At 56.7% G+C, this 26385-nt stretch overlaps 7 protein-coding genes across 7 annotated transcripts; 2 read left to right on the top strand and 5 right to left on the bottom strand.

Annotated features, from left to right (window-relative positions):
• Positions 1–409: 409 nt before the first annotated feature.
• On the bottom strand, positions 410–921 carry LTHEOB_7680 (Hit finger domain; the record flags this gene model as incomplete). Its single annotated transcript, XM_035517073.1, has 2 exons — positions 410–481; positions 679–921. 2 exons carry the CDS (start codon positions 919–921, stop codon positions 410–412), a joined length of 315 nt encoding a protein of 104 aa, XP_035371189.1.
• A 607-nt stretch (positions 922–1528) lies between these two features.
• On the bottom strand, positions 1529–3013 carry LTHEOB_7679 (26s protease regulatory subunit 6b; the record flags this gene model as incomplete). The annotated part of the gene is made up of 5 exons (XM_035517071.1): positions 1529–2214; positions 2271–2557; positions 2611–2709; positions 2765–2806; positions 2859–3013. 5 exons carry the CDS (start codon positions 3011–3013, stop codon positions 1529–1531), a joined length of 1269 nt encoding a protein of 422 aa, XP_035371188.1.
• A 1713-nt stretch (positions 3014–4726) lies between these two features.
• LTHEOB_7678 (Arid bright domain protein) lies at positions 4727–7822 on the top strand (the record flags this gene model as incomplete). The annotated part of the gene is made up of 1 exon (XM_035517070.1): positions 4727–7822. The coding sequence occupies one exon, from the start codon at positions 4727–4729 to the stop codon at positions 7820–7822; it is 3096 nt and encodes a 1031-aa protein (XP_035371187.1).
• A 1203-nt stretch (positions 7823–9025) lies between these two features.
• LTHEOB_7677 (Zinc finger RING-type protein) lies at positions 9026–10057 on the bottom strand (the record flags this gene model as incomplete). Its single annotated transcript, XM_035517069.1, has 1 exon — positions 9026–10057. The coding sequence occupies one exon, from the start codon at positions 10055–10057 to the stop codon at positions 9026–9028; it is 1032 nt and encodes a 343-aa protein (XP_035371186.1).
• A 244-nt stretch (positions 10058–10301) lies between these two features.
• Positions 10302–12118, top strand: LTHEOB_7676 (Tat pathway signal sequence; the record flags this gene model as incomplete). The annotated part of the gene is made up of 3 exons (XM_035517068.1): positions 10302–10398; positions 10454–10501; positions 10557–12118. 3 exons carry the CDS (start codon positions 10302–10304, stop codon positions 12116–12118), a joined length of 1707 nt encoding a protein of 568 aa, XP_035371185.1.
• Positions 12119–16409: 4291 nt separating this feature from the next.
• Positions 16410–17266, bottom strand: LTHEOB_7675 (Prefoldin subunit; the record flags this gene model as incomplete). Its single annotated transcript, XM_035517067.1, has 6 exons — positions 16410–16514; positions 16563–16688; positions 16739–16837; positions 16893–17013; positions 17066–17188; positions 17241–17266. 6 exons carry the CDS (start codon positions 17264–17266, stop codon positions 16410–16412), a joined length of 600 nt encoding a protein of 199 aa, XP_035371184.1.
• A 1075-nt stretch (positions 17267–18341) lies between these two features.
• On the bottom strand, positions 18342–24948 carry LTHEOB_7674 (Polyketide synthase; the record flags this gene model as incomplete). Its single annotated transcript, XM_035517066.1, has 3 exons — positions 18342–18386; positions 18444–24621; positions 24671–24948. 3 exons carry the CDS (start codon positions 24946–24948, stop codon positions 18342–18344), a joined length of 6501 nt encoding a protein of 2166 aa, XP_035371183.1.
• Between the last annotated feature and the right edge of the window lie 1437 nt (positions 24949–26385).

Here is a 26385-nt window from a genome sequence, read left to right as displayed (position 1 = left end):
CGTGAATTCATGGCGAATCTACATCCGCAAGCAACTCGTCTCGTCGTGAGCTCTCTTACATTCGAGCCCGCAAACCCTTGCAGTGCACTTCAAGCATTTGATTCGACCCCAGTAGCCGCATATCTCACAAAACTGTCGTCGTGGAGGGCCGTCGGGGGTTGGGGGTGCAGCTTTCGCGGCGCTGTAAGGTAATGGCGGGTGTGCGAGAAGAGCCTGAATCTCCTGTACTGAGGGAGTTGCGGGCACAACTGGGCTGAGCAATGGGTCTTCCTCCTCCGCTGGAGATGCGTCTGGGAGCTCAACGTCTGCCGGCGGTTGAGCGGCCGGAGACGGGGCTGCAGTATTGCTGGTCGAAAGCACCGCCTGTGCAGATGGCGTGGCGGGACTCGAAGAGATAGCAATGGATCCGCTACGCTTCGTTCGCGACGCCAGCGTCTTCTTTGAGCGACTGCTCTGGGCTGCTGATGGTCCTGCGGAAGAACTAGGCGCAGGGCTCGCAGTAGCCGTCTGCGCAGCTGACGATTGTCCACCCAGCCCAGCAGCATGGCGCTGAGCACTCAGCGCTTCTTCATCCGCCAGCCAATGTGCAAATGTACGACCACTCTGCAGAATCTTGCGCACGGCAGGTGTCATCTTTCTTCCAGCCTTTTCCCGTGGTGTAGAACCCCCTTCTTTGACCTTAGCTGGAAGCGCAACCTCCTTCTGATTATCCTGGTCAAGTTCGGCAATACGTTTGTGTAGCTGCGTCTGCTGACGGGCGGTAAGGTCAGGCGCTCCGCCAACGTTCTGGCGAGCAGTACGCTTGCGAGCGCTCGGGTTGATGGCGACTTTGCTCGGGTCATAGCCGGTATCGGGCACATACGCCCAGCCGGGCGCTGGAGCGGCACCGCTGGTGATGGGGATGACTTCGATGTGCGGCATGTCGGGCGAAAGAGAGTTGTTCGGAAAATGCGTAGGTTGTTGTTCGGCATGAATCGAAGACTTGCCGTCGGCTCACTTGCCGATTTGAGCAAGCTACTCTAGCTGCCGATCCGCTTTGTGGGGAGGCAGAGCAGGGGTACAGACCTCAACCTTAACCTTTCAAGTCTACAGGGGCGTTGGAAGAGCGACTGAGTAGAAACTGCTGGTCCCAAAGTGGCCTACGATCACGGATCACCAATTACCTCGGAGGTATTCTCCATACCTTGGGCGGTTATTCACTTAAAATGTGTATAACGGATGGGCCACACGATTAACGTGCAGTTCACGAGGTATTTATATGTGGCTTGAAACGGACATTTCTCCTTTGGAGTAACTCCTGCCTCATAACGGAAGTGTATTTCCTCGCGTGCAATTGCTCATTCAACAGGTGGCATCAAACGTTCGCTTTTCATCTTGCGACTTTGTATTATTTCGTAAACCCTGTACGCTTTGCTCACCACCCATGCGTCCTGCCATTCTTTGGAGTCCCATATACTACAAGGATTCTAATTCCAATGCGCCAAAAGACGCCAGACCATCCCGTGACTCGTGCCAGACCAAGACGAGATCATTTGTAGAAGTCAAACTTGTCGCTCTCGTTGCCCTGTCCCTTGACCTGGGAGGAATATGCGTCTTCCAAGTCGGACTGGATGATGTGGTACCTGTTCTTTCTCACGGCACGCAGACCAGCCTCCTGCATGATCGCAGCAATGATGGCACCCGAGAGCGGATCATTGCGGACGATAAGGGAGTCGAGGTCGACCTCGGGCGACAGACTCATCTTCGAGGCTATGGTGCTGAAAATGAGACGCCTCTCACGACGGTCACGAAGCGAGGGGAACTCAATCTTGCGGTCGAGACGTCCGGGACGGAGCAGAGCCGGATCCAGGGTATCCGCACGGTTGGTAGCCATGATGACCTTCACGTTGCTGGTTTGGTCGAAACCGTCCATCTGGTTGAGCAGCTCCAGAAGAATACGCTGCACCTCTCGGTCCGCACCAGTCTGGGCGTCGAAACGCTTTGTGGCAATGGCGTCGATTTCGTCAATGAAGATGATCGAGGGAGAGTTTTCGCGAGCCATGCGGAAGACGTCACGGACCATACGCGGACCTTCACCGAGATACTTCTGAACGAACTCCGAGCCAACGACACGGATGAAGGATGCGGTGGTGCTGTTGGCAACAGCCTTGACCAGCATAGTCTTGCCAGTTCCCGGAGGCCCGTAGAGGAGGACACCACGCGGGGGGTCGATACCTGCCCCAGTTTGTTAGCCAGAATTTCCAAAGACATAATACGCATCTTCCACTTACCAATTTGCTTGTAGAGATCGAAGTGTGTCAGGGGAAGCTCCACGGCCTCGCGGATCTCCTGCTTCTGCATGTCCAGACCACCAACATCGGCGTACGTCACGTCGGGCTTCTCGTCCGCACCCAGCATAGCAATCGACGAGTCGGCCTCCGGTGGCAGAATGTCTACCAAGGCATTCGAGTGTCTGTGAAGGGCAACGGAGGACGAGGGTTTGAGGAGTTCGCGGTCGAGCGTGGATAGAATCCGGACGACGTAGTTGGAGCCAGTTGAGGACTGGACAATACCGGTGCTGGGAAACCGTGAGTACATACACGTCATCCGTGTCCGAAGGATCGCTCTTACTTCTGGTCTATGGCCTCCATAAACTGACCGATGACAAGCGGTACGCTCTGGATACGCTTGATCTCCTCCTGCGCGCGGACAAGCTCCCTCTTCAGACTCCTGTCACGGAATTAGATGCCAATCAAATACGCAGCACGGGTTTCGCCAAACGAACCTCTGCTCATCCTTGATGTACTCCTCCTGCAAGTGAATGTACCTGACTTGCTGTCAGTAAGCCTGACAACCGCCTTCTACGCGTCGCGACATACTCAAGTTGTCTCTGCAGCTTCTTGAAGGTCGAGTATTGGTCATTGCTCTCAGATGCGACGCCCTCCAGCGAGTCGACAAAAGGTATGGATGAGGCAAGCTGCTTCTTGTGAGGTGCCACCTGGTTGGCCGGGCTCTCAACGGCGGCGTCGGCCATGTTGGGACAGCGTTTGGAAATGCGCGGTGCTCTGTGGTACGGAGGAGTGATCGGGCGGATGCAAAGCGCGGGTGACGAGGGTGGCGGGGACGCAGATGGTGGACGCGGAAGGCGATGGCGGTCGTTGGTGGTGGAGCTCCCAGCACAGCTACTCAGTCGCAACAGTCGTTACGTTGTTAGGTCAGCACGTCGACGTCACGTGCGCGTGCCTGGACCAAACGCCTGACGACGCAGCTCCGTTTACGGCCGACGATGGCGATCTTCCGGATCAGCCTTCAGCACAGGCTCGTCGTCAGTCTCAACAGCCGTCTGGCGCCCGTGGCAGAGTGCCCCGGACGAGATGGCACTCGAGCGCGCAAGCCGGCCTCAGCTCTCGGCAGCAGCGAATGTTGGTGCGGCGCGCGGAATGGAAGCACGTCTTCCTGATCGGACCCAGGTTCAGGTTGACGATCAGGTCAGCATGGCCTCAGGCGCGACACAGCGATTTCAGGGTCAACAAAGATACGGTGCAGATCCGGCACGCAGCGCGCCAGGCTTTGAGCAACCGTGGGAATTGGCTGTCCGGCGGTAGCATGTTTCACGCAAATCATTGGGCTCAGCAAGTCTGGATGGAGCCGAGAGGCTCCCAGGCCCGTGGGCTGCAGTGGGGAACAGCACAGCATCAGGGACACAACGGGCCAGGCGAGCTGGGGAGCGGCGGCGGCGGAAGACGAGGGCTGGCCAGCCGGCGGCGTCGCGGGGATGACGGAAGAAGGAGGTCTTTACGAAATGCTCAACATCAGCGCCGAGGGGTCGGCCCACCAGCTGGCGGGCGCCGGCGCAGGCACACAGGCACAGGCACACGCAGGGCAGAGCTTCGCGGCTGGGGGGATGAGGTCACGGCAAACTGCTGGCGCGCTTCTGCTGGCGGTCCTGGGCGGGTGGAGCGCACCGGCACACGTATGTAATGCGCAGCCCTCTGCTCGCCGGCGCCTGGTGATTCGCAGGCCGGCACTGACAGGCTTGTGTCACTTGTTCCAGCGGCGGCAGCCATCAGCTCGGCCTGCGATAGCAGCGCATCTCATGTCTGCTGCCCATGCGCATCCCTGCTTGTCACTTAGGCTCCGGGGGCACCAATCCCTTTCGGGCGCCTGCCATTGTGCTGCTCGTGACCGAGGGAAATGCCTCGCGCGCCGCTGCTCCCCTTCGTGGCCGCTCTGCTCGCTGCTGCTGCTGCTGCTGCTGCTCCCCCGTAGACCGTCGCCGTCGTGGGCGTGGCCGTGGCCCTCGGCCGCTCGCTCGCTCGCTAAGGCGGCAGCCCATGTTGATTTCGGCCAGGTCGGGGCTGCCCGTGCTTGGCTGGCTGGCCTTCTCACTCTCCCATCAAGTCACGACCACAAGCACGCCCCCAATCAAGGCAGCTATCTTCCTCCGCGCTGAGACTTAGTAAGTCGGACCTCCATCGCTCCCGCTGCCTCTGCACCGCTCGCCTGCGCGCTCAAGCCCAGACAACGCGCCGCCCTGCCGCCCCCGCCCGCCCTGCCGGACGCGAATGCGCTCACCGCATCCCGATCGGCTTATTTGACGCGCGCGAGCGGCTCGTGGAGCCTGCGCGGTTTGTCATTTCGCTCCCAAGCCCCCCGGACCTCCCTCGCGTCGACGTTGATGGTGGTGATGGCCGTGAGCTGATGCCGAGTTGCCCTGTCTAGGAAGACTGATGGACGCGTCCGCGCAATGAACTTCGACGCCCTCCAAGCAAATAATGGCTACCTCGACTCCCAGAACTCGCTCATCGACCCGTCCATGTTCAACACCAACAACATCGACCTGAACGCCTTCCAGAACCCCCAGCTCCAGCAGCAGCGCCTGCAGAACGGCAACGTGCGCAATGCCTCGCCCGCTGCCTTTCAGAACCCGGCCTACAACGTCAACCCCATCGTCCCCTCCAAGCGCCCGCGCCCGTCCGAGGACGCGTCCAGCGCCTCACCGCGCCCTACTCCCGGCAACATGAACCTGTCGCGATCGCAGACGCCCCAGCAGATGTCCTTCGCGCCCGGCGCCTTCCAGGGCAACCAGCAGGGCCTTCAAGCCCCCAATCCCTACCAGCACCTCCAGCACCAGGGCTCTTCCAACGCGACGCCCTCTCCCACAATGCAGAGCCAGCAGTTCCGCCCACCGCAACAGGCTCATCGCATGAACACCATGTCCCCGAACCCATTCCCCCAGGGTCAGAACATGGGCATGTCGCCCGCGCCCGATCAAAACAGTCGCGTCAACACACCGCAAAACCCTGCCATGGCGCAGATGGCCGCGATGAACATGAACAGCATGAATAGTATGAACAACATGAACATGATGCAAGGTTCGCCAACCGGCCAAGGCTTCAACCAGAACTTTGGCATGAACCCGGGCATGTCGGCTGCTGGCTTCAACGGCACCATGCCCGTGCAGGGCGTCGCGCTATCCCAGAATCTCCAGCAGCGCCAAGCAGACGCCCAGCGCATATACCAAATGCGCCTCCAACAGCAGCAGCAACAAATCGCGGCCAACAACATGGCGCAAAGACAACAACAACAGGCGGGCGGCATGAACATGCTCGGATCTTCGGGTCAACAGATGAACTCTGCGATGGCCATGGCTGGCGGCATGCGCCCGACCCAGGGAGGCATGCCCATGGGCAACCCGCCAAAGCAACAGGAGGCAGCGTTCCTCAATAACGTTCAAGCCTTGATGCAGGCGCAAGGGATGGCATTCAATCCTCAACCCATGGTCTGCATGCGCCCTGTGAACTTAATGCAGCTCTACGCCACCGTCATGAAGCACCGAGGATCCAGGAATGTCTCGAACAGCAACGGATGGTCACAAATAGCGCACATGATGGGATTCCCGCCACAACAGTTTCCGACCGCGGGGCAAGAAATTCGAATCGTTTACGAGTCAAACCTAGGAGCATATGAGCAAGCATGGCTGGCGAAGCAGCGGACCAAGCAGGGTCAGCAAGGCCAGATGCCGGGAATGGGCGGAGCTCCGCAGGCTTCGCCGGTCAAATCAATGCCAGGCGCACAGGACCTTGGAGCCCAGCAGCAACAGTATCTCCAGAGGCTTCGTAGCACCCAGATGCAGGCTCAACAACAGCAGCAACAGCCCATGGACCAGGCAACACCGATGCGGAATAACTCTATGCCCCAGGCCAATGGATGGGCGACTCCACAGCCAGATCCCAATGCAGCAGCTCAGCAAGAACAACACAGAAAAAGCATGAGCCGGCAATTGGAGTCTACGCCACAACCGCAGCAGACAGGGTCAATAATAACGCCTTCGCCTGGACCAGGCGAAAAGCCACTTGAGTCCATGCCTAAACGAGGATCGACCGAGGCGCCGGCTGTGAATGGGACCGCAGCACCAACCGAAACAAAGATCGTCCTGAGTTCGGATTACAAGCCAAAGGTTCGCACGCTTTTGGACACCCACGGTGGAGTCATGGTCGAGGGACAGGCGAGTGTGGGCGAGAAGCTTGCGAAATTGAAGCCCGACGTCCCTGGCGTGGAAGAGATGGGCATCATTGACATGCGCGCAATCAGTCTGTCTCTCCAGTCCGGAATCAGTCGGGAGGTTCGTTTCGCTTTGGATGTCCTTGTTCGGTTGTCCCACGACCCCCGGCTACATCTGGAGCTGGAGAAGTGCGAGGATTTGATAGACGCAATAGTAGATTGCGCCGAAGACCAGGTCGATGCGCTTGCAGAAGACTCAGCCGAGGTATCCGACATCGTCGATCTCACATCATACGAAGACGCGATGCGAAATTCCCGTATGGAATTAGAGTCGCTGCAAGAGTCTCCTGAGTATGGAACTCAAGCCTACGAGCTTGATCGTTCTGCCGATCGTCTCATCGCTATCACCACCATCCTCCGGAACCTCTCGTTTTTCGAGTCCAACCATGCACTCCTCTCCAGCTCGATCGTTATCAAATTCCTCTCGAACACGATTCGTCTGCTTGGCACTCGGATCATGCTCCTTCGAAACAACATCAACACCGTGGATTTCATGAAAGACATAATAACCTTCCTCTCCAACACCTCAGACAAAATAGAGTTGCCATCTCGAGATGACGCATACAATATCCTCTGTTTCCTTCTCGCATTTGCACCCTCACCTGCCCCCAACAACGGAACCACCATCCGCTTCACGCCGTATAACCCCGCAATCCATCGATATCTTCCACCGGCAGTCGATTGTTTGGCAAAACTTCTAGCACGAGACGACCCGAACCGTGCTTTTTACCGGCAAATGTTCCAGGCTGATGCCACTTCGACACCACCTTACGATTTGCTGACTCGTTCATTTGGTCTTGCAATATCAGTGGTTCCCGAACGTGGGCGTGGAGCCGAGCCGCGGATTGCTGAAGCCCGCAAGCCGTACCTCACTCAAGGCATGCTTGCGGCCGACATACTCGCTGGTCTATGCCCTGGCTCAGATTCTGGTGTTGCACGGTCGTGGCTGGTGGCTGAAGACGGATGGGCGAAAACATTGGTGTGGCTGTCGGGAATTCTGGCAGTGGAGCGGCAAACCCAACCTCCTCCACCGACCAGGGGGATGCAAAGACCTCCGCTCGACCAGCTGGATGTCGGCTTCGGGCTCATCACTCATCGAGCTCTGGCAATGCTGCGAAAGTTGGGCGAAAAGGCGCAGAGCGAGGAGGAAGCCCGCGAGAAACGCCTCTCTGTCGACTCTTTGCCGAAGGATGAGGTCCTACTTGGCGCTCTTTGCATGCAAAATATGGACGGAATCGCGCTCAAAAAGCTCTGCTCCTTTGCGGAGTTGAAGGGATGAGCCGCGGGGGATTTGCAGGCAGCTGGTACAACGTGGAAATGAATAAACGGAATTGGGAAAGGAGAGTGGTGTCAGTGGATTCTTTGGTGGCCGATCGGGATTTTTAATTGGATGGATTGCTTGAACAGGATTCTTTTCCGTGGGCGGAGGAAAATCAACCACAGGCTGGCTATGATGTTGCTTACTATTCGCGAAGGAAGAGCAAGGCACGAGAGACCGAGAGATAGGGAGGGCAGAACATTCAATCTTCTCTCTCACCTTTCTTCTCACCGCACTCATCTCTGTGAGTCTTTTGTCTTTCTGCTTGCCCTATTGGTCTTAGGTATTCTTCATTTTTATGTGTCTTCATCGAACTCTTTTTCTGCTGTTCCCTCTTCCTTCGCACAAACACCATCTGTTATGTAAAAAGAGAAAAGACGATTTGATGAGCCCTCAAGCTTTTTTTTTGACGAATGTATGGGGAATCACGCATGCAATCAGGCAGAACGCTGGTCTTCACGTTTGGTTGGTACATTACTTTCTCCCTTTACGTTTTGCTTGGTCTGGCCAACGTTGCTCTTGGTTGTGGATGGCTTGGACTGATGTGATGTCAGCTTGTACTGGATGAGATGTGAGGAGTCGACGTTGGGCGTATGAGTTCGATTCTTACTGATTTTGTCAGTTTGTGAGCACTGAGCGAGAACAGGAACGCCTTCATGCTTGTTATTGTTAGCGGTATCAATATTGATGTTTGGGGAGGCAGATTCTTGGTGTGTATAGAACAGACAGTGGTCAATGCAGTAGCTTCACCACTTTGATGAAATCGATCTGATTTTCAACATCTGCCTCTAAGGTGACTCTAATAGCCCACAGGCTGATCTGGCCCGACCATTCTTAAAAGTATTCACAGCCCTTTCTTCCCGTAATGTCCGAACGAGCGCACAGCAGATTGTGAAGCAGCCCGCTGAGAATGCTTCTCCCCTTCTCTGAGCAATATTCGCGACTACATCGGATGTGCGACATAGTACAGCATGAGCCAGAAACAGCATTTTGTGCAATGTGTGTTGGAGGGTCATGCTGTTGGACCGCAGAATAGAACGAACATGGTGGAGGTATCAACAGCATTCTCAAGCTGCTTGTCAACCATTGTGTCGCCGCTTGCGCTGCCCCCGATGGCATGGGCTCATTAAGTGGGTCTTCCAATTCACAGGTGTCAAGTAAAACTCAATCAGGATCATATCGACGAGAATGCCTATCTGCCTGGGATGCACCGCCACGACGCTGATACGGCGACGAGCGGTAGGGCCGCGTTCGGGAATGCTGCCTTGACGGCCCTGCACGATCGCTTTCCGACGACATTTTGACTCTCGCCGGCCCGTTGCGCCGGTGTTCCGCATCTTCTACGCTTGTAGGCAAGGGTTCACGGTACTGGACATGCCTGTCCCAGTCCTCAAGCCTCGTGTATGGACTCCGCAACCAAGCACCTAGCTCATGCAGGAAAAGCCGCGCATGGTTCCTTCCGATGAATTCCTGCAGCATGTCCTCGGCCTGGCCAGTTGGACCCTTGATATCCATCTTCTTCAGGATCGCTAGTATATACTCGAGGAGAAACTCGGCATTTCCGACGCGACGGCTTGCGGTTTCCGAGTCGTCGGCAGCTTCAGGGTAGAGGAAACTGAAGACACGAAGCTCTCTGCGGATGAAAGCGCGAGCACGGGACTGCAGGTCGGGCGAGGAGGCAACCGTTTGGGGTGTGAAGTTGGCGTAGCGGGAGATGCGATTGGTGCCTACGTGCATGGAGAAGAGCTCGTTGCGGTAGACGTAGCGACGGCGGACCAGGGCTATGTCCGGGCTTGGAGACGGACTGCGGCGGGCAGGACGTCCTTGTCTATAACGGCGCTGGACAAAGGGTCGGGAATGACCACGGGTTGCCGACGAAGCGGAGGAGCTCGATGCGGCGAGCTTGGTGGTTTGGACATTGTATGTCTTGAAGTCTTCAGGCGAGCGCCAGTCGTACTGGATTTGCGAGACGTCGGCCTTGCACAGCGGACAAGTGGAGCATTGCTGAAGCCAGCTGGCGAGGCACAGGAAGTCAAAGCTGTAGTGGTTGCATGGAACGGTTATGGCGCGCTCGGAGATGGGGTCGAGGCAAATGACACAGCTCTCGGGCGCAACATCCTTCGCTTTGCCCTTCTGTTGGAGTGTGCCATCCGGTTCCGAGCTGGTGGAGTGCGGAGGCGCCGAGAGTGTGTCCATGCAAGAGATGGGTGGTGTTTGAGCGGAGGAGACGGAGGCGAGTGCGGAAGTGACGATGACGCGCCGCATCCAGCCCGGCGCGTTGCGATTTTGACCGCGCAGCCTGTCCTGCACCTCAACGACTACAACCCCGCCATGCCACGCTGACCTCCTCTTCTCCGCCCACTTTCGCTTCTGGATGCTCCGCCTGCTCCGCACACCGTCGCCCGGACTAGTTCGCCGACTCAGCATCATGCCGCAACCCATGATCAATGGCTCCGCAAATGGTGCCGCTGGCCCAACCAGCACTCACACCGTCACCATGCTGAAGAGGTGGTCTTGCCAAGACAAGGACCTCCCAAGTACGATGCCCTGGAAGCACTCCCTCGAAGAGATTCAGCGCTAACAGGCGTGCAGGCGTCCAGCAGATCAAGAGTATCCACGTCTACGACTTCGACAATACGCGTACGTCCCTCCTGCGTGCTACGCCCTCTCTCCGCCGCCTTCTGACGTCTCCTAGTCTTTGCGAGCCCCCTTCCGAACAAGCAGGTCTGGAACGGTCCCACCATCGGCCAGCTGCAGTCGCCCGATGTCTTCGTGAATGGAGGATGGTGGCACGACGCCAGCATTCTGGCCGCCACGGGTGAGGGCGTGGAGAAGGAGGAACCGAGGGCTTGGAACGGCTGGTGGAACGAGCAGATTGCCACCCTTGTCGAGCTATCGATGGAGCAGAAGGACGCTCTAACCGTGCTGCTCACTGGTCGTTCAGAGGCGCCCTTTGCCGAGCTGATCAAGCGCATTCTGAAGGCCAAGAAGCTCGATTTCGACATGATCTGCCTCAAGCCTGCCGTCGGTCCGCAGAACCAGAAGTTCTCGAACACCATGACATTCAAGCAGGAGCTCCTTGGAGACTTGGTCTACACGTACAAGGATGCTGACGAGATTCGCGTCTATGAGGACCGGCCCAAGCACACCAAGGCTTTCCGCGACTTCTTTACCAACTTCAACAAGGCTCTGCTCTCTCCAGATCCTCCTGTTGCACGTAAGACCATCACGGCAGAGGTCATCCAAGTTGCTGAAAACGCAACATCTCTCAATCCCGTCACCGAAGTCGCCGAGGTTCAGCGCTTAATCAATGCGCACAACGCCCTGGTTAAGTCTCGTCAGACACCGGCTGGAGTCAAGCCATATCAGATCAAGCGGACGGTCTTCTTCACTGGGTATCTGCTTGAACCTCCCGTCACCGAGCAGCTCACTGCCGCTCTTCTTGACAGCTTGCCCAACAGGCCCGATAGTGATATCCGGATCCTTGCCAACAGTATATTGATAACTCCTCGTCCGGCGCCGAAGAGTATCCTTGACAGGGTTGGTGGTATTGGCAAGGTCCAGCGCTGGCGTGTCAACGGCTTTGCGCTTTTCGAGAACCGGCTCTGGGCAGCCCGCGTGTCCCCAGTGCCTGCCAACTCTCGCATCTATACTGAGAATCCCACTCCCACTATCGTACTCGCCTTGGGTCGTGGCGCGAAGCCAGTAGATGCTGGCCGCATCCAGAACTGGCAACCCGTGTCCGAAGACAAGGCATTGGAGTTCGACAGCACCGTCGGTGAGAAGGTCCTGTTGAGACTGGAAGACGAGCGCCGTGGTGAGAGCGAGTACGAGTCTTACTTCCCTGGAAACCGCAAGCGCGCCAGGCCGCGCGACGATGAAATGGAGCTCGACGTCAATGACAAGAACGCATTCCCGGCTCTGGGCGGTGGCGCCCGTCCGCAGCCGCCTTCTCAGCCCGCTGCGTACAACAACAGCTACAACCACGCCAGCGGCCAATCTGCATACTCCGTCTATAACCGCGACGAGAACAGGCGGGCCCCTGGAAATGGCCCACATCAGTTCCGTGGGAATTACCAAGGTAGGGGCCGAGGTGGTCCCCATGGTGGTCGTGGCGGACGGGGTGGTCGCGGTGGTTACAACGCTGGCAGAGGCGGCAGGGCGCGTCCCGGCCAAGGCCACTACAAGAGTCTTGATGATATGAACGATAAGGGGCCAGGTGGAGTCGGCTATGAGGATGGAGGCTATCCCTACTAATTGCTTTTATCTGAAAGAGGGAGGCATGGCAATGGGTGGGTCTGGAAGGCGTGAGTTGTCTGAATGGCTCATCGTCACGCAGTCTCAAAGCATATCTGGCGTAGGGTGCTTGGTTCAGCTTCAAAAGGTTGATGGTTTCTTAGGCATGGGTTCCTCGGGGTTCTCGGAGTGGACGGTCAAATGCGCGGATACCAGCTTCTGCTGCTTCTTTTCAATTTTCACCAGGGTCATTTTCCGGAAGTATCATGGGACGTAAGGTAGAGGCTTGTGAAAAGATATGTGGCTGACTATCAGCAGACGTAACAATGGCTGTTCATCTTCTTTGCTCCAGAAATAGTCAGTCTCGCAACGAGGTGCTTGACGCTGAGCTGTAGCATATCCTATCCGACTCCTTACAACTGTGGACGTTAGGTTGCTAAGTGTATAAGCAATGTTTGACACCGTTACCGAAAGCATTTATAAAGAAGTGAATGAGCACTTGGTAGAGATGCTCAATTTTAATCAAAAAGGTGTGGGGACTACGATATCAAGATGCCTTCCCTAGCCACAACGAAACCTATGGTTATCTAGGAGCTACTGAGCACCACGAACAAAGAGGTGGAAAAGCTCTTCATCCCACAGAATTACTTATGATTTAACAAGCCGTCCGTATTATCTCTGGTCATCAAAAACATGTTCCATTGTGGTTAAATATAAGTGTAGCTCATTCACGCACACTCTACCCGTGTTCATGCGGGTTGCCAAATCCAATGTGAAACATCAATCACAACTTCTCTATAATTGTATTCCTTTTTATGTAGCCCTCTGCACGATCGAGAAACAAGTTGGCAATTCAGTGGGGGCCAAATGCAGCAATGACGTATCACTGCGTCTAGGATCAGAGTCACACAAAACCCTCTTCGCCATTCGCCTTTGCTCCAACACCACATGCGAATCAAGTACATGTTACACCAGTGCTCCAGTTCTTTCACATATCCCCGAAAATGCCTGCCCAATACAAAGCACCCATTTCCCGAGATACTATCGTCGAGGTCGTAGAAAAAAGTAAGCCAACACATGTTTAGCGTATAGCAAGCTTCACTAACAATGAAGACGGCAATGGCCTGAATAAACGCACAAGCAAACTTGGTGATGAACTCGAGGTTTGTCTGTCACTCGAATCATTCAACGCGAGTGGAGCAGCGCGATAACCGAAGCCATAGCATCGGGACGATGATCGCCTTCGCTTGATGTAAGGTTCCCCGAGAAAGGGCAGGAGAATATGTCGCTGATTGGCAAATAAGATTTGCGGATCCCCAAATCCCACACAAAGACCTCAAGTCACTGGAGAACCTTCTTCCATGGGGCTTTCGCAAGATGATCGGTAGAACTGCCGGTGGAGGCACTGGATGCTGCACTTCTCTTGCAAACGGCCGTGTGGAACATGGTATATCAACTCCCCAACACTTGACTAGAAGATCTTTCTGACTTGTAGAGTCTCTTGGTTCTTTTTCTTGTGGCAGGTGCTGGAGGGTGTTGAGTCGACCTCGCGGGGCCCCAGGCCGTGCACACGCTGGTCGTACATCGACGTCCTGATATCATGGAACTCCGAAACGAACGTTACCATGGTTTTGTACCTAGGGGACCTGGGAAAAATGACTTCCTCACTTCGAAGCAAGCTTGAAGCCGCGGTCCGCAGCGGTGAAGTGTGGCGTGATCCGTACGCCTGGCACCGGCTCATCATTGACGAAGTGGACGAGATTTACAACGATCGCGTCTGGGCCCTGCAGGAGTTCATCGGACGCGTTGAATCGGTGAGTCGTGAATAATGTTCAACCGTCACCTTACACTGCTGTAGATCACTGATCAACAGTCAGGATCGATCCCCCGATTTTTATGATTTTGACCTCATGCATGACATTGGAAGGCTGCTTATCCAATCAAATGAAGTATTGGAGAGTGCCATCAATACTACCAGATGTATAAGGAAATCTCATGAATTGTTGGAGGCAGAATTGTCAAGATTTTCAGAAGTGAAAGTCGATACCGCTTCCACAACATCATCGGGAGGACGTCTCAAAAAAGGCCACTGGACCGGGAACGAGAATGACAGGATACTGTTCTACCGTACACACCAAGAGCTTGGCCAGCTCGGAGACTGTTTCCTATCAACCCTGATGTTCTCTAGAACAGTGCGAGACCGCCTCCAGAACGAGATCAATCTTGTCAGTCTATATAGGCTCAACAACGCGGAATAATTAGCTGACTGGAAATTCAGGCTTTCAACCTCGTTGCACAGCGAGATGGTCAATTAGCCCGGATAGATAACATGACCATGAAGACTATTGCTGCAGTGACACTTGCTTTCCTTCCAGGGACGTTTGTCGCAGTAAGTGTCACGACAAATGCCATCTCTGAGAAGTGCTGATAGAATTCATCTAGTCTCTTTTTGGCATGAACTTCTTCGACTTCTCTCCCGAGGGTGGCCAGCAAACGTGGACAGTCTCAGAGAAAATGTGGATTTATTGGGTCGTTACTATCCCTCTGACTGCTCTTACACTGGGATGCTGGTGGGCGTGGGACTTTGGGCAAAGAAAATGCAAAATTGAAAGGGTCTCGCAAGCCGCACGCCTTCGAAGAGCAACCACGCAGGGCGAAAAGCAAGATCTTCAACGACACACGGTGTGATAAGATGGACATCATCTCATCACGGATGAGATGACAAAGCATGTAGCCGTGAAATCACCACTTCATTAAAGATGGCTCAAGTAAGTGTACGCGCAAAACCCAAATCCACCTCATATGGCATCCGAAATATCCAGCCAGCACTCGTGAGAACGCTGTCCAATTTTGTCCACCCTCTCTGATCAAATTCCAAATTATTTCTAAAGCGCCACGAAACCTTCACACGAAAATAAGTGTCTACGTATTCTTATTACTATAGTAGTGATTAAGCTTCTAACTATCGATAAAGATAAACGTTATTTTTTAAAGAATGTTGACCGCATGATCCATGAGTTGGATTGAGGCTTAGCGAGTGGTGGCTGGGTATTTCGGATAAGATACGAGATGAATTTGGCTTTCGCCTCGTAAGTTTATTGTGTATACGTTCCGGCCAATGCGAGACTCTCCAAACCGAGAGATCTGTGTGTGGAAGATTCTAGACGTCTTCGAGTAAGGCATCCCCCCAGTAATTACCGTTGCCAAGTGCCGTTGATTGGCAGAGACCCTGAATACCTTAATTGTCACTAACCCGGGAACGAACTAAAACACCGTTGGCCACGACACCCTCACCATCGCTTCACCGGTCTGCTGAGAAACCCTATATACCCTGCAGCCCTGTCGCCTGATCTCCACAAGCATTGACTTGTCAACAAGGAGCGAAGCTGATGGTTCTCGAGGGGCCGTGCAGGACGGGCATCGAAACAGAGACAAGGACGTGAGCATCAAATTCCAGACAGCGCCAGTTTCCGCTAAGCGCCATCATAAGCCCTCTTGAGAAGCGGTAAAAATAGACTCACCGCTCATGTCTTTCTTTTTCCGACCGCTTCCGATAGTGGTGGGTATGTAGTCGAAGAACGGGCGCATTGCCGCATTGGGTGAAGCGAGGACCCTTTGGTAGAGAGAATAACACCAAAAAAGCGGTGCGGCACCCTGTTTTAGAGACGGTGTAGGTAGTGTGCGGCGATTAGGCATGCAAGGCGGGAAGCGCCCAAGTCACAATAGGGGGAATGTCTTCCCTGCTCGTGGGATACGCGTATGTGCCGTCGAGGGATCGTCTTCCCTGAAGCGTCATTTCTGGGGTTGATCGGCGGATTGGGGGGAAATGGCCGCTGGATGCCTTGGATCAATGGCGAAAAACGGCATGTGCGTAGTCTTGCCCTATGTGAGTAAGCGTTGCGATTGCGCAAAAAAGGTGGGTAGGTATGAATTGAGGTTGTGGTAGTGAAACGGGCTAAAGCTTGACCCTGCATAGCGCGATAGGCCTAAGTAAACGACAAGTCTCACAGCAGTAACACTCCGGTGGTCAGTAGGCATGGAGGGTTCGTGACCAGCTTGATCGAGAATGGAAATGGAGGATGAGCGGTGGGTACTTTTGCATTTGTCTTGGTTTTCCGGGGTCATGTGGCATTGTTTACACCAAACCCTCGTGCTATCTTCCTTTGAAGGTGACCTTGGGCAACTTGCTCAATGGGAAGCAGCTGCATGTCATCTGAAACGTAGTCCAGATGACGTGGGAGGTAATGGTACAGATGGGTGATGACTTGGGGATCAACGTTAGCCTCCTCATCAGTCCTGCCTCGATATTCTTTCAATCCTTCGACTTTTTGCCCTCGGCTTCCTCAGTGTCGAGCCTTTCCTTACGCCGCTGGGCAACGTCCCAGTTGTACACCCGAGCGGTAGCGACCTCCAGCGTCTACAGCAAATCAGTCACCATGATCCGGGAGCGTGAGGGGATACGCACAGTGATCTGCTCGCGCAGGAAATCCAAATCCTCCTCGCAGTTGGAGAGGCTCAGCTGCGCCGTCTTGAGCTTGTTGTCAAGCAATTCCTCGGCCTCTGGGATGGGGTACGCCAGCATGACGTTTGCCTGCACCCAACCGTCAATATCTCCTTCTTCTCCTAAGCGTATCCACATACCCCGAGCCAGAGGTAGACCTCCTCGGTGGGGGGAATCTGGGCCTTTGCAAAGAGCGTGTCGTTGAGCTCGAACGTCGTCTCAATGGGGTCGGAGCCGGGCTGGACGAATTTAGCGTAACGTCCCTGGTGGTACGGCGGGAGTAGACGTGCGCACCTTCTTCGTCTTCAAGAAGCGGACCGTGTCCAGCGTCTTCTGGATGTCGGGAATCTTGTCCTTCAAGCCGGTAGCGCGGCGCTCGGTGTTGACCTGCATGAACTGGTATTTGCTGCCGTGCCTGTGTGAGGACCGAGAAACCATGCGGTGCCGGGAGGGCAATGGGCACGCACGAGATCATCTCCTGGAAGCTCTTGAGGGTGGGCTCGACATCGTCGCGGGTGGTGACATAGTCCTCGACCTTGTCGACAAAGGGCGCGTAGGGAATGCCGCGCGGGTTGGTGGGAGCATCTTTGCTGCTGAAGGCGATGATGAGTGCATGGCTTCGCAGGGCTAGGGCGGCGGTACCTTGCTCCCTGGGCGGGCGTGGCCATGGCTGCGTGGGGGAGGGGCGGCGGCGGTGGTCGCTTTTCCGCAGCAGGGCTTCTCGGGCAAGCGTCACGTTCGAGAGGGCGGGCGGGCCAAGAACGACTGCAACTGCCAGCCCCGCAGTGCGGCCAAGCGCAGGAGCCATGTCCGCATCATCAGCCCTACAACTCTCGCCATCACCGCCGCTTACGCATCGCCGTCGCACCCGCCCAACCGCCCGCTTCTCCCGTAAGCCATGCGCAGCAGCCCTTAATCTCCTAGTCTTCTGCTGGCGCCGCCGACAATCCCCTGCGCTTTCCCAATGTAGCTGCAAGCTGCGCGGCCCCCTGTGGTTCGTCCAGATAGGCGAGAGGCGCCGTGTATCAGGCAGCGCAGACGGCGCCACGGCGCATCCAACGATCGACGCCGACGTCGCTGCATGCCCATCATGTCATGCCAGCCCGCCCCGTCCAATCCATCCGCCCCAACCCCTCCTCCCGAGACAGGCCAGAGAGCGCCGCCCACTAAACCACTCTTGCTCCCGTCGGACTTCAGTGAGGAGGAAGTCCGACACACGAATGATGTCGCTGTCCAAGGTGGTATTGATGTCGTTCATTTTCCCCTTCGGGATCCAGTGATGCGCAACGCCCAAAGATATGTGACAAAAACCAAGGATCCTTCGCGGGCGATCGATTCTCGGCTCTTTCTTGTTATGGCAGTTGCTGTCTGCTCATGCTAGGGCTGGGCGTGATCAACACATGTCGGGGCCGAAGGCTAGAACTTTGGGTCCTAAGTGGATCGAATTTTTTTTGTGGTTATCTACAGTAGTAAGGAGATAAGCTGTGTATGCTAGTGTATTTCGAGCAGACGAAAGGAAAAACAAAGGGAATTGCGTCTCGCACAATTTGCCGTCCCAAAGTGCTAAACAAGAAGACCCAACCAACCGTCTAGATGAAACGACCCTTTACTCCATAGTAAAGAAAATCATCATGTCATCAAACAACGTGTCGACCAAATGTAACGCCATATGCCGCCCAAACCAGAACTCTAACGCGCACTTTGCTTGCATCAAATACATAAGAAACAGCCAATTTCTATAGCTTAAAGGCTCATGCCTTCCCTGATCAGCTCACCCAGCTTCTCAGCCTGTGAAGTAGAATTAGTGCTTGCTCTTCATCGTTGCTAGTCAGAGGATCAACTTACATAAGGGTCCTTCATCATCGTGAAGTGGTTACCACCCATGACACCGAACTTCATCTTCTCTACTGGGATGATCTGGCCCCAGCCGTTGTCACCGAACTCGGTGCGGTTGTTGAGAAGCCAGGTCATGGGAGCCGGATCCTCCTCCTCGCCGGGCGGCGGGCGGGGGTCGTCGGGGTTGGGGCAGACGCCGTCAGTGCACCAGATGGCGTACGTCTCAGGCGCCCTGTCCTGCGGCATGGGAACGGGCTCGTACTCCTTCAGCGCCTTGATCGAGGCCGCGAAGTGGGGCAGGAGCCAGCCGGGCGTACCACCGGGCTTGCCGGTGCCGAGCAGTCCGATCGAGTCGAAGAAGTGGTGGAGACGTGCGGGAAGCGGGTCGAGCTCGACGGGGCAGGGCGAGTCGAGCAAGAGGAGCCTCTCGACCTTCTCGCCGTCAGCGAGGAGCTGCTGGCAGACCTCGTAGGCGATGACGCCTCCGGCAGACCAGCCACCGATGTAGTACGGGCCCTCGGGCTGGCGGCGCTTCATCTCGTTGAGATAGAGCCTGCTGACAGCCTGGATGCCGCAGTCGAACTTCTCCGGGCACTTCATGAACGGGCAGTTCAGGCCGTACACGGCGAGGTCGGATGAGAGGTTGGGGATGGAGATGTACGAAGTCGCAGAACCAGATCCATCAGGCAAGAAGAAGAGCTTCTTCGTGGCAATCTTGGCGTTTCCCTGAAGGAGGACGGAGTTCGCAGGCGGGAGGTGAGAGACATCGATAGTCGAGCTGAGCTTCTTGTTCACCTCGGAAAGCTGGGGAGCCTTGGTCACCTTAGGAGCCTTGGGCTTGGGAGCAGCCTTCTTCTCAACCTTGGCTTCGACCTTCTTTTCCTGAGCCTTGGGCTTCATACCGAGGGCATTCTCAATATCCTCGATCGTGGCGTTGGTCACCAGGAAGGTCGACGGGAGGTCGACTCCAGTCTGCTCACGCAGCGCACCGAGGATGGTAAGGCTCATAAGGGAGTCCATGCCAAGCTCGGCCAGATCGGCCTGGTCGCTGATCTCAGAAGTCGGCACACCCATCTCATCAGAGATGATCTGACGAGCAAGGCTGATCTGCCCAGAGGCCGCACCAGTCGCCTTCACCTCGACGTACTCGTCCTTGCCGCTCACGCTGGGAGCAGAGCTCGGGGCGGAGCTGGGATCCGTCTCAGAGTCGTCGTCTTCGGGAGTGCGAGGGTCAGACGCCTCCGACTCAGTCGAGTCCTCCGAGTCGACAAGAGGGGCTCCTCCATCGTACTGGGCGAAGAACTTCTTCATCTCGCCAACCGTAGGGTAGTCGGTGAAGAGCGTCGAGGAGATGTCGAGATCCAGGTCCTCACGGAACTTGGCAGAAATCGTCAGAGACATCAGAGAGTCGACACCCATGTTCTCAAAGGCAGCTTCATCGACGAGCTCGGACATGTCGAGATCGCACTCCTCGGCGATGATCTTCATGACGCGGGTAGTGATGACATTGCCCGAGGACTTGGGCTGGGCAGCCTTGGCGGGCTTCTTGGTCTTGGTCTCAGCGACGGCCTTGGCTGCGGCCTTGGGAGCCGCGGCAACAGGTGCCTTCGCAGGAGCAGCCGCAATGGCGGGCTTTGTGGGCCCAGCGCCAGCCTTCTTCGGAGGGGGAAGCATGACGTTCAGAGCGCGGCGCGGGATGTTCTGGAACTTGAGGCCAGTGACAAGACCGACACACTCATCCCCGTCGAAAATGTAGACATCACCCTGGGAAATGTTTCCGGGAGCGGGCTGCATGCGCACGTAGTTGCGGTACTTCTTGTCGGCCGAGAGTTGCTTGGAGAACTTGACAGACTTCCAGCCGTGGGAGATGTACACACTGTTCTCCGAGTCAACAAGGTCAGAGGCGTTGACGATGAATCCAGAGATGTGACAGGCGCCGTCGATGATATACGGAGCCAAGAAGAAGTTTCCATCCTCAGGCTTGTTCTGGAACTGCAGAGAAGCAGTAGCCTCGGTCTGCTTGCCGTCAAGGATAACTTCTTCCATCGCCCTGTAGGAAGGAGCGTAGTCAACAAGCGCCTTGAACAGCTTGTAGGCCATGCCGCGGAGCACCTTGTGCGCGCGTCCAGTCTCGAGCTTCTCCTTGAGGAGGTCGATTTGAGTCTGGACCATGAAGGAGGTGCGCTGCCACTCCTCCTTCCAGGCATCGAGGTCCTCGTAGATGACACAACCAGTGGCGTGCGTCTGGATGGTCTTTCCCTCGGAAGTGACACTGATGAACTTGAGCGAAACCTCCTTCTGCTCCAGATCAGCCTCAGCAATGAGCTGGATCAACTGGCCCTCGGGAGGGGGAGGGAGCTTGGCGATCAAGGGCTTAGGAACCTCCATCTTGCAGAAGTTGTATCCGACCGGAGCCGCACCAGGGCGAAGTTGCTTGTAGAGGTAGTCCGCAGCAGTCATACCCATGTCGGCGTACAAAGACGATGGGCACAAGGGAGCCTCGTTGACCAAGTGGCCAGTAACGCACTTGTGGAGCGTGGGCTCCGTAAGGTCAGACTCGAAGATCACCTTGCCAGAGTTGGCATGGAGCTCCTCCTTGACGATGCGCTGGCAAGAAGTGGTCGAGAACTTGGACTTGACCGGAGCAGCGGGCTTGGGAGCCTCGATGGCAGCCGGAGCCTCGCCCTTGGTGAGGGTCCAGTTGTTGTGGTAGTCGAGCCAGTACTTCTTGTTGTCGAAGCTGTAGGTGGGCAGGGGCAGCAATTGCTGGGCATCGTTGAACTCCATGTGGAACTCGTTGAAGTCGATGGGAACACCCGCGGTGTAGAGAGTGCACAGGCTGGCGGTCAGAGTCTTCCATGGGTCCTCGTTCCTGCGGAGAGAGGACGCGGTGGTAGGCGTGCCGTCGAGCGACGACTTGACCATGCCGGAGCAAACAGGGTGCGCGCCAATCTCGAGCCACACCGTCTTCTCGTCAAAGACCTTCTCCTCCTCGCCGGCGGAGATGGCAGACCAGAAGTTGACGGTCTCGCGGGCGTGCCTGGCGAGATACTCGGGGCCAATGATGCCGCTCTCGCGAATGACCTCACCAGTAAGGGGAGACAGCACGGGAACAGTCGGCTTGTGGAAAGTGACAGCGGATGCAACAGCCTTGAAGGACTCGAGGATCGGCTCGACCTGAGCGGAGTGGAAGGCGAAGGGAACCTTGAGCTTGGTAGCCTTGAAGCCCTGGGCGCCAAGCGCCTCGTTGACATCGTCGATAACCTCGAGGGTACCGCAAAGGACGGTCTCTTCTGGGCCGTTCATGCAAGCGATCTCGGTCATCTTGGCTCCGAGAACGTTGGAGATAGACTCGGCGCTACCCTTGACAGCAAGCATGCCGTGAGTGTACTCGGTGCAGTCGGCAATAAGGAGCTGCGCCCTGCGACCGACCAGGAGAATCATGTCCGCGGCAGAGATGACGCCCGCAACGTGCAGAGCAGCGTACTCGCCAAGGCTGTGACCGATAACAGCAGTGGGCTTGACGCCCCAAGCAGCCCACATGCGCGCCAAAGCAACCTGAATGCAGGACATGCCAAGCTGAATGACCAGCGGGGAAAGCGTGGTGACGTCGGTGCCATCGAGCAGAGGAATGAACGATGGCAGCCCCTGAATGCGGGCAAGGTTATCCAGCTGTTCGATGTCAGCCTTGAACGAGGGCAGGTCCTGGTACAGCTTCTGCGCAAGACCGGTGTACTGAGAGCCCTGGCCAGTGAAAGTGAAAGCCGTCTTAGTAGCGACCATGGCGATGGGGCTGTAGGAGTCCTTGAGCTGGGCCTGCAGAGCATCCTTGACCTTCGACATCTCCGAGACGGCGACAGCCACGCGGTAGTTGTGCTGAATGCGACGAGCGGTCGTCGTGTACGCCAAGTCGGTCAGTGAAGTATCAGGGTTCTCGCCGATGTAGTCAATGAGGTTCTGGATGTTCCTCTTGAGCGAAGCAATCGAGCGTGCCGAGACGGTCACGATTTGCGAGGTACGCGGGTCCTGGACCTTCGGGGCTTCCTTCAGAGGACCATCCTCCAGGATGATGGCAGTGTTACCGCCAGCAGCGCTGAAGTTGTTGAGGAAAACTCTCCGGGGCTCCGCGCCCTTCCTCGGCCAAGCGACTTGCTTCTGCTCGATGTGAACATTGCGCTGAAGCAGATCCTTGGGGAACGTCTTGTTCATGACCCCCTTGATGCCGACGTTGGCGGGGATGGCGTTCTTTTTCATCATCATCATGACCTTGATCAAAGAGTTGATGCCAGAGGCAGCCTCTCCGTGGCCGATGTTCGCCTTGATAGCGCCGAGGTGAAGGGTCTCCTCGGGCTTGCGCTGGCGATGGCGGGGGGCGAAAACGTTGGTGACCGAAGTCATCTCGATGCCGTCACCAGCCTGGGTGCCCGTGCCGTGCATCTCGACGTAGCTGACATCGTGAGCGTCAACGCCAGCGTTGGCGAGGACCTTCTTGTAGAGGAACTCCTGAGCGCCAGCGTGCGGGTGGGTGATGGAGACAGCCTCGGCAGAGTGGTTGGTAGCAGCGCCGAGGATGCAGCCCAGGATGTTGTCCTTGTCTGCGATGGCGTCCTCGTAGCGCTTGAGGATGACGGTGCCGCAGCCATCACCACGGCAGTAGCCGTCGGCGTCGTTATCGTACGTCTTGCAAGATCCGGTCTTGGAGAGGAACTGGCCCTTGCTCAGGCCGGCGAAAATGTCGGGGTTGGTCAGCACGTTCAAGCCACCAGCGCAGGCGGTGTCGCAGTCGCCAGCCCACAGCGAAGTGCAGGCCAGCTGAATGGCGGCCAAACTGGAGGAGCAGGCGGTGTCGATGCTGTACGACGGGCCGGAGAACTTGAAGTAATAATTAATGCGTCCAGGAGCGAACGCACGGACACCACCGGTGATGAAGTAGGTGTCCACGTTCTCAGCCGCATTAATCTCACGCCAATCGTCTGAAGTCTGACCGTAGAAGGTGCCGATGCGGTGCAACTTGGTCGAAGGCGTGCGGTTAGGCACGTAGCCGGACATCTCCAGGGCTTCGTAGGCGGTCGTCAGCGCCAGGCGACCCATGGGGTCGGTCTGAGCGGCCTCGCGAGGAGACATGTTGAAGAAACGAGGGTCGAAAAGACCAGGCTCGTCGATGAAGCAGCCGTAGGGCGTGTGGCTCTTGTTCTTGCCCTTTCCAGAAGGATCGCAGTGAGCCTTAGCGTCGAAGCGATCGGACGGAATCTCGCGGTGGACGTCCAGGCCAGCCTCCAGCAGCTCCCAGAGCTTCTCGGCGCTGGCAGCGCTGGGGAACCTGCCCGACATGCCGACAATGGCGATCTTGTCGTTCTGCGTGCGGCCCGTGCCAGTCTCGGCAGGGCGCGCCCAGGACGACTGGTCCCTGCCGGTGATGGCGGTCTGGCCACCAGCCCTAAGCGCGGAGACAAGGCTGTTGGCGACATTTGTTACGCCAACGGCGGTAACCGAGCATTCCGATTTGCTGAACTCGGTTACCTGCGACACCACCTCCTCCAACAACCGGTCCCATCGCACGGGTTCCTGCAGAATCTCGCCCAGTGCCAGCTGGAACAGCTCTAGCGTAGACGTCGCGCTGTGGCACTGGCCAGTCACGGACGAGTGAACGAGGCACTGCGGGCGGTACTGCGAAAGGAACTCGCGCGCCTCGCTGTCGAGAATGCTGTCGACATCGGCCTGGCTGTGGAGGTGAGCGGCGTGGTACGGTGCGTACACAGGAATAGGCACGCGCGTCTTGCCCTTGACGGCCTCGGACTCAGCGAAGAAGCGCTGAGTAGTGGCGGGGGGGCCGCTGATGGTGATGGCCATCACGCTGACTGCGCTGACCCAAGCCTGGTTCGAGAGTGCGATACCCTTCTCTTGGTGGAAATCGGCCAGAGCGGTCTTAGCAGACTCCTCAGAGATACCTGCCACGATCGTGGACCAACTCTGGGGCTCTTCTTGGACGTGCTCCAGAGCGTCCCTGACATTTCCAACGACTGCACCGGTCCTGAAGGCAATGCGAACAGCTTCGATTGCGAGAGGAAGAAGGTCGCTGAGCGTCTTTGCTGATGCAACGGCCGAGGCAGCGAGGAGACCGGTGCAGAGGCCGAGAGCGCGAGTGTTGGCGAGGGAGGGGAGCTCGGTAGGGTTCTCGCCGAAGTACCTGCGCTGGTCAATATAGCGTATTACATGTGGAGCGAAGCGATGCTTACCCCAGGTAGTGCGAGAGCTGCGCAATAGTAACGAGTGCGCTCTCAATCTGCGGGATCTTCAGGCCCTTCTCGTAGTAGGCCTCGACCAACGAGGAGATTGAGAGGAAGTCCGGTATGCTTTCGCGCTGCGAGCGGGGCAAGCGCTTGGTCTCATTTCTGAGGGTGACACTGGCGCGCTCCAAGAAGGTGGAGAGCAGCGCATTGTCTTTCCGGAGGACAGCCTTCCGCAGAAGCGGGTACTGGTCGGCAGTCTGGTCGCCGAAGATGAGGACGTTCATGATGCTGGACTTCGGATTGGGGTTAGGGCGGAGAAGTAGGGAGGAAGTCCTGATATTAGATCGTGAAATCGGCGGTTGGCAGAAGCGAGCCCGTGAATGTGTGGAAGAAGAAGAGGGTTGGTTGATCAGTCAGTCATAGAAAGAAAGGGACTGATCGTCTAGGTATTAAGGACGAAAGTGGGAAGTAATGGGGAGTTGATGTCTATGGAGCCACTCAAGGGCGTTTGAGCTTGTTCTTAAGTATGGAGCATCGGAAGCGCTTGGCTTTTAATATTTGCCAGCGGGTGAATCCTGATCTTGATCAGTAAGATGTGAGCTTGGGCTGTGAGCTGTGGCGATGAGACGGCTAGCCTGTCCGGCGCAGTAGCATCAGGGATGCCGGAGACGCACAGTCAGGACCTTGACGTGAGGAACGGTAGGCGCGCCGCAGCACCCACCTGGTTGGTGCGAAACTAGGATGGTGGCGTGCATTGCTGGTAAGCAATGTCGCTATTGTTAGCACCCTGAGATCAGACTGGTAGAGGCTGGAGGTGTAGCTGCCGTCACTACCTTTCGGACATTGACAGGGGGTACGGGTCTCCTCAACCCGGGTCCTAACAACGTCCCACCGTCTGTGCTGTCAGCCAGCGTTCCAAAACAGACAGAAGTCTTCGGTTGCAGCTCCATCCCAGCTCTTGCAGGCATTGGATGCATGGCAATATCCAAGATCGAGTTCCGTCGAGCGGTTCATGTGCTCGCGCTGCCAAGGCGCAGCGCAGTACGGTGTTTTCGTGCACGCTGCCATGCCGTCACACGTGCAATGGCAGTCGCTCGCGACGTCAACGGCTGACGGCGGGCAGTAGCTGCGCCTGACGATTTGTCTCTCAAGCTCGTGCAGGCAGGGAGGGCGCATTCAACCCGCGGCACCGGGAAAGCTTGCGGTCCTGGCCAGCGCGCACCGGCCACGGAGGGCGGCGTCAACGCCTGAGCGAGATCTCGCAGCCGTCGCCGGCCTCCCAGAGCCGCAGGCTGACCTCTTGAGCGGATGTGCGCCGAATGGGTGAGGTGAGGTGCCCGAATCGACATAGCCCCGGGCCGCTGCTTAGAGTATCGGAAGGCTGGGCGGCGGCGGAGCGAGGGGAAAGGCACAGGATTAAGCGAGACACTGGCGGCGGCTGCAGTGCTGCTCACGGCGTCATAGCCACCCCGGGCTGCAGTTTGGCAGTCCTCAGGCGCCGACCCCTGGCCGCTCATCCTCCGGCATTGGGGAGATCGCCAGCCCAAGTCCCCAGACTGCACCCCCAGCGCTTGATCGTGATTGCTCGCGCTAGCCGGCCGGATCGATGCGGTAGCATATAAACGCGATATGGACCGCGGCGGTGTCGCGCGCACGCTGCCCTAGCCCGGGAGTAACACACACACTCGGTGCTGAAACGGCTGCGCTGGCAGGCAGGTCAG

Source organism: Lasiodiplodia theobromae, assembly GCF_012971845.1.
Source record: "Lasiodiplodia theobromae strain AM2As chromosome Unknown scaffold_23, whole genome shotgun sequence".
Lineage (NCBI taxonomy): Eukaryota > Fungi > Ascomycota > Dothideomycetes > Botryosphaeriales > Botryosphaeriaceae > Lasiodiplodia > Lasiodiplodia theobromae.
The sequence above is the reverse complement of the archived record's forward strand: the minus strand, read 5'-3'. Positions and strand labels throughout refer to the sequence as shown.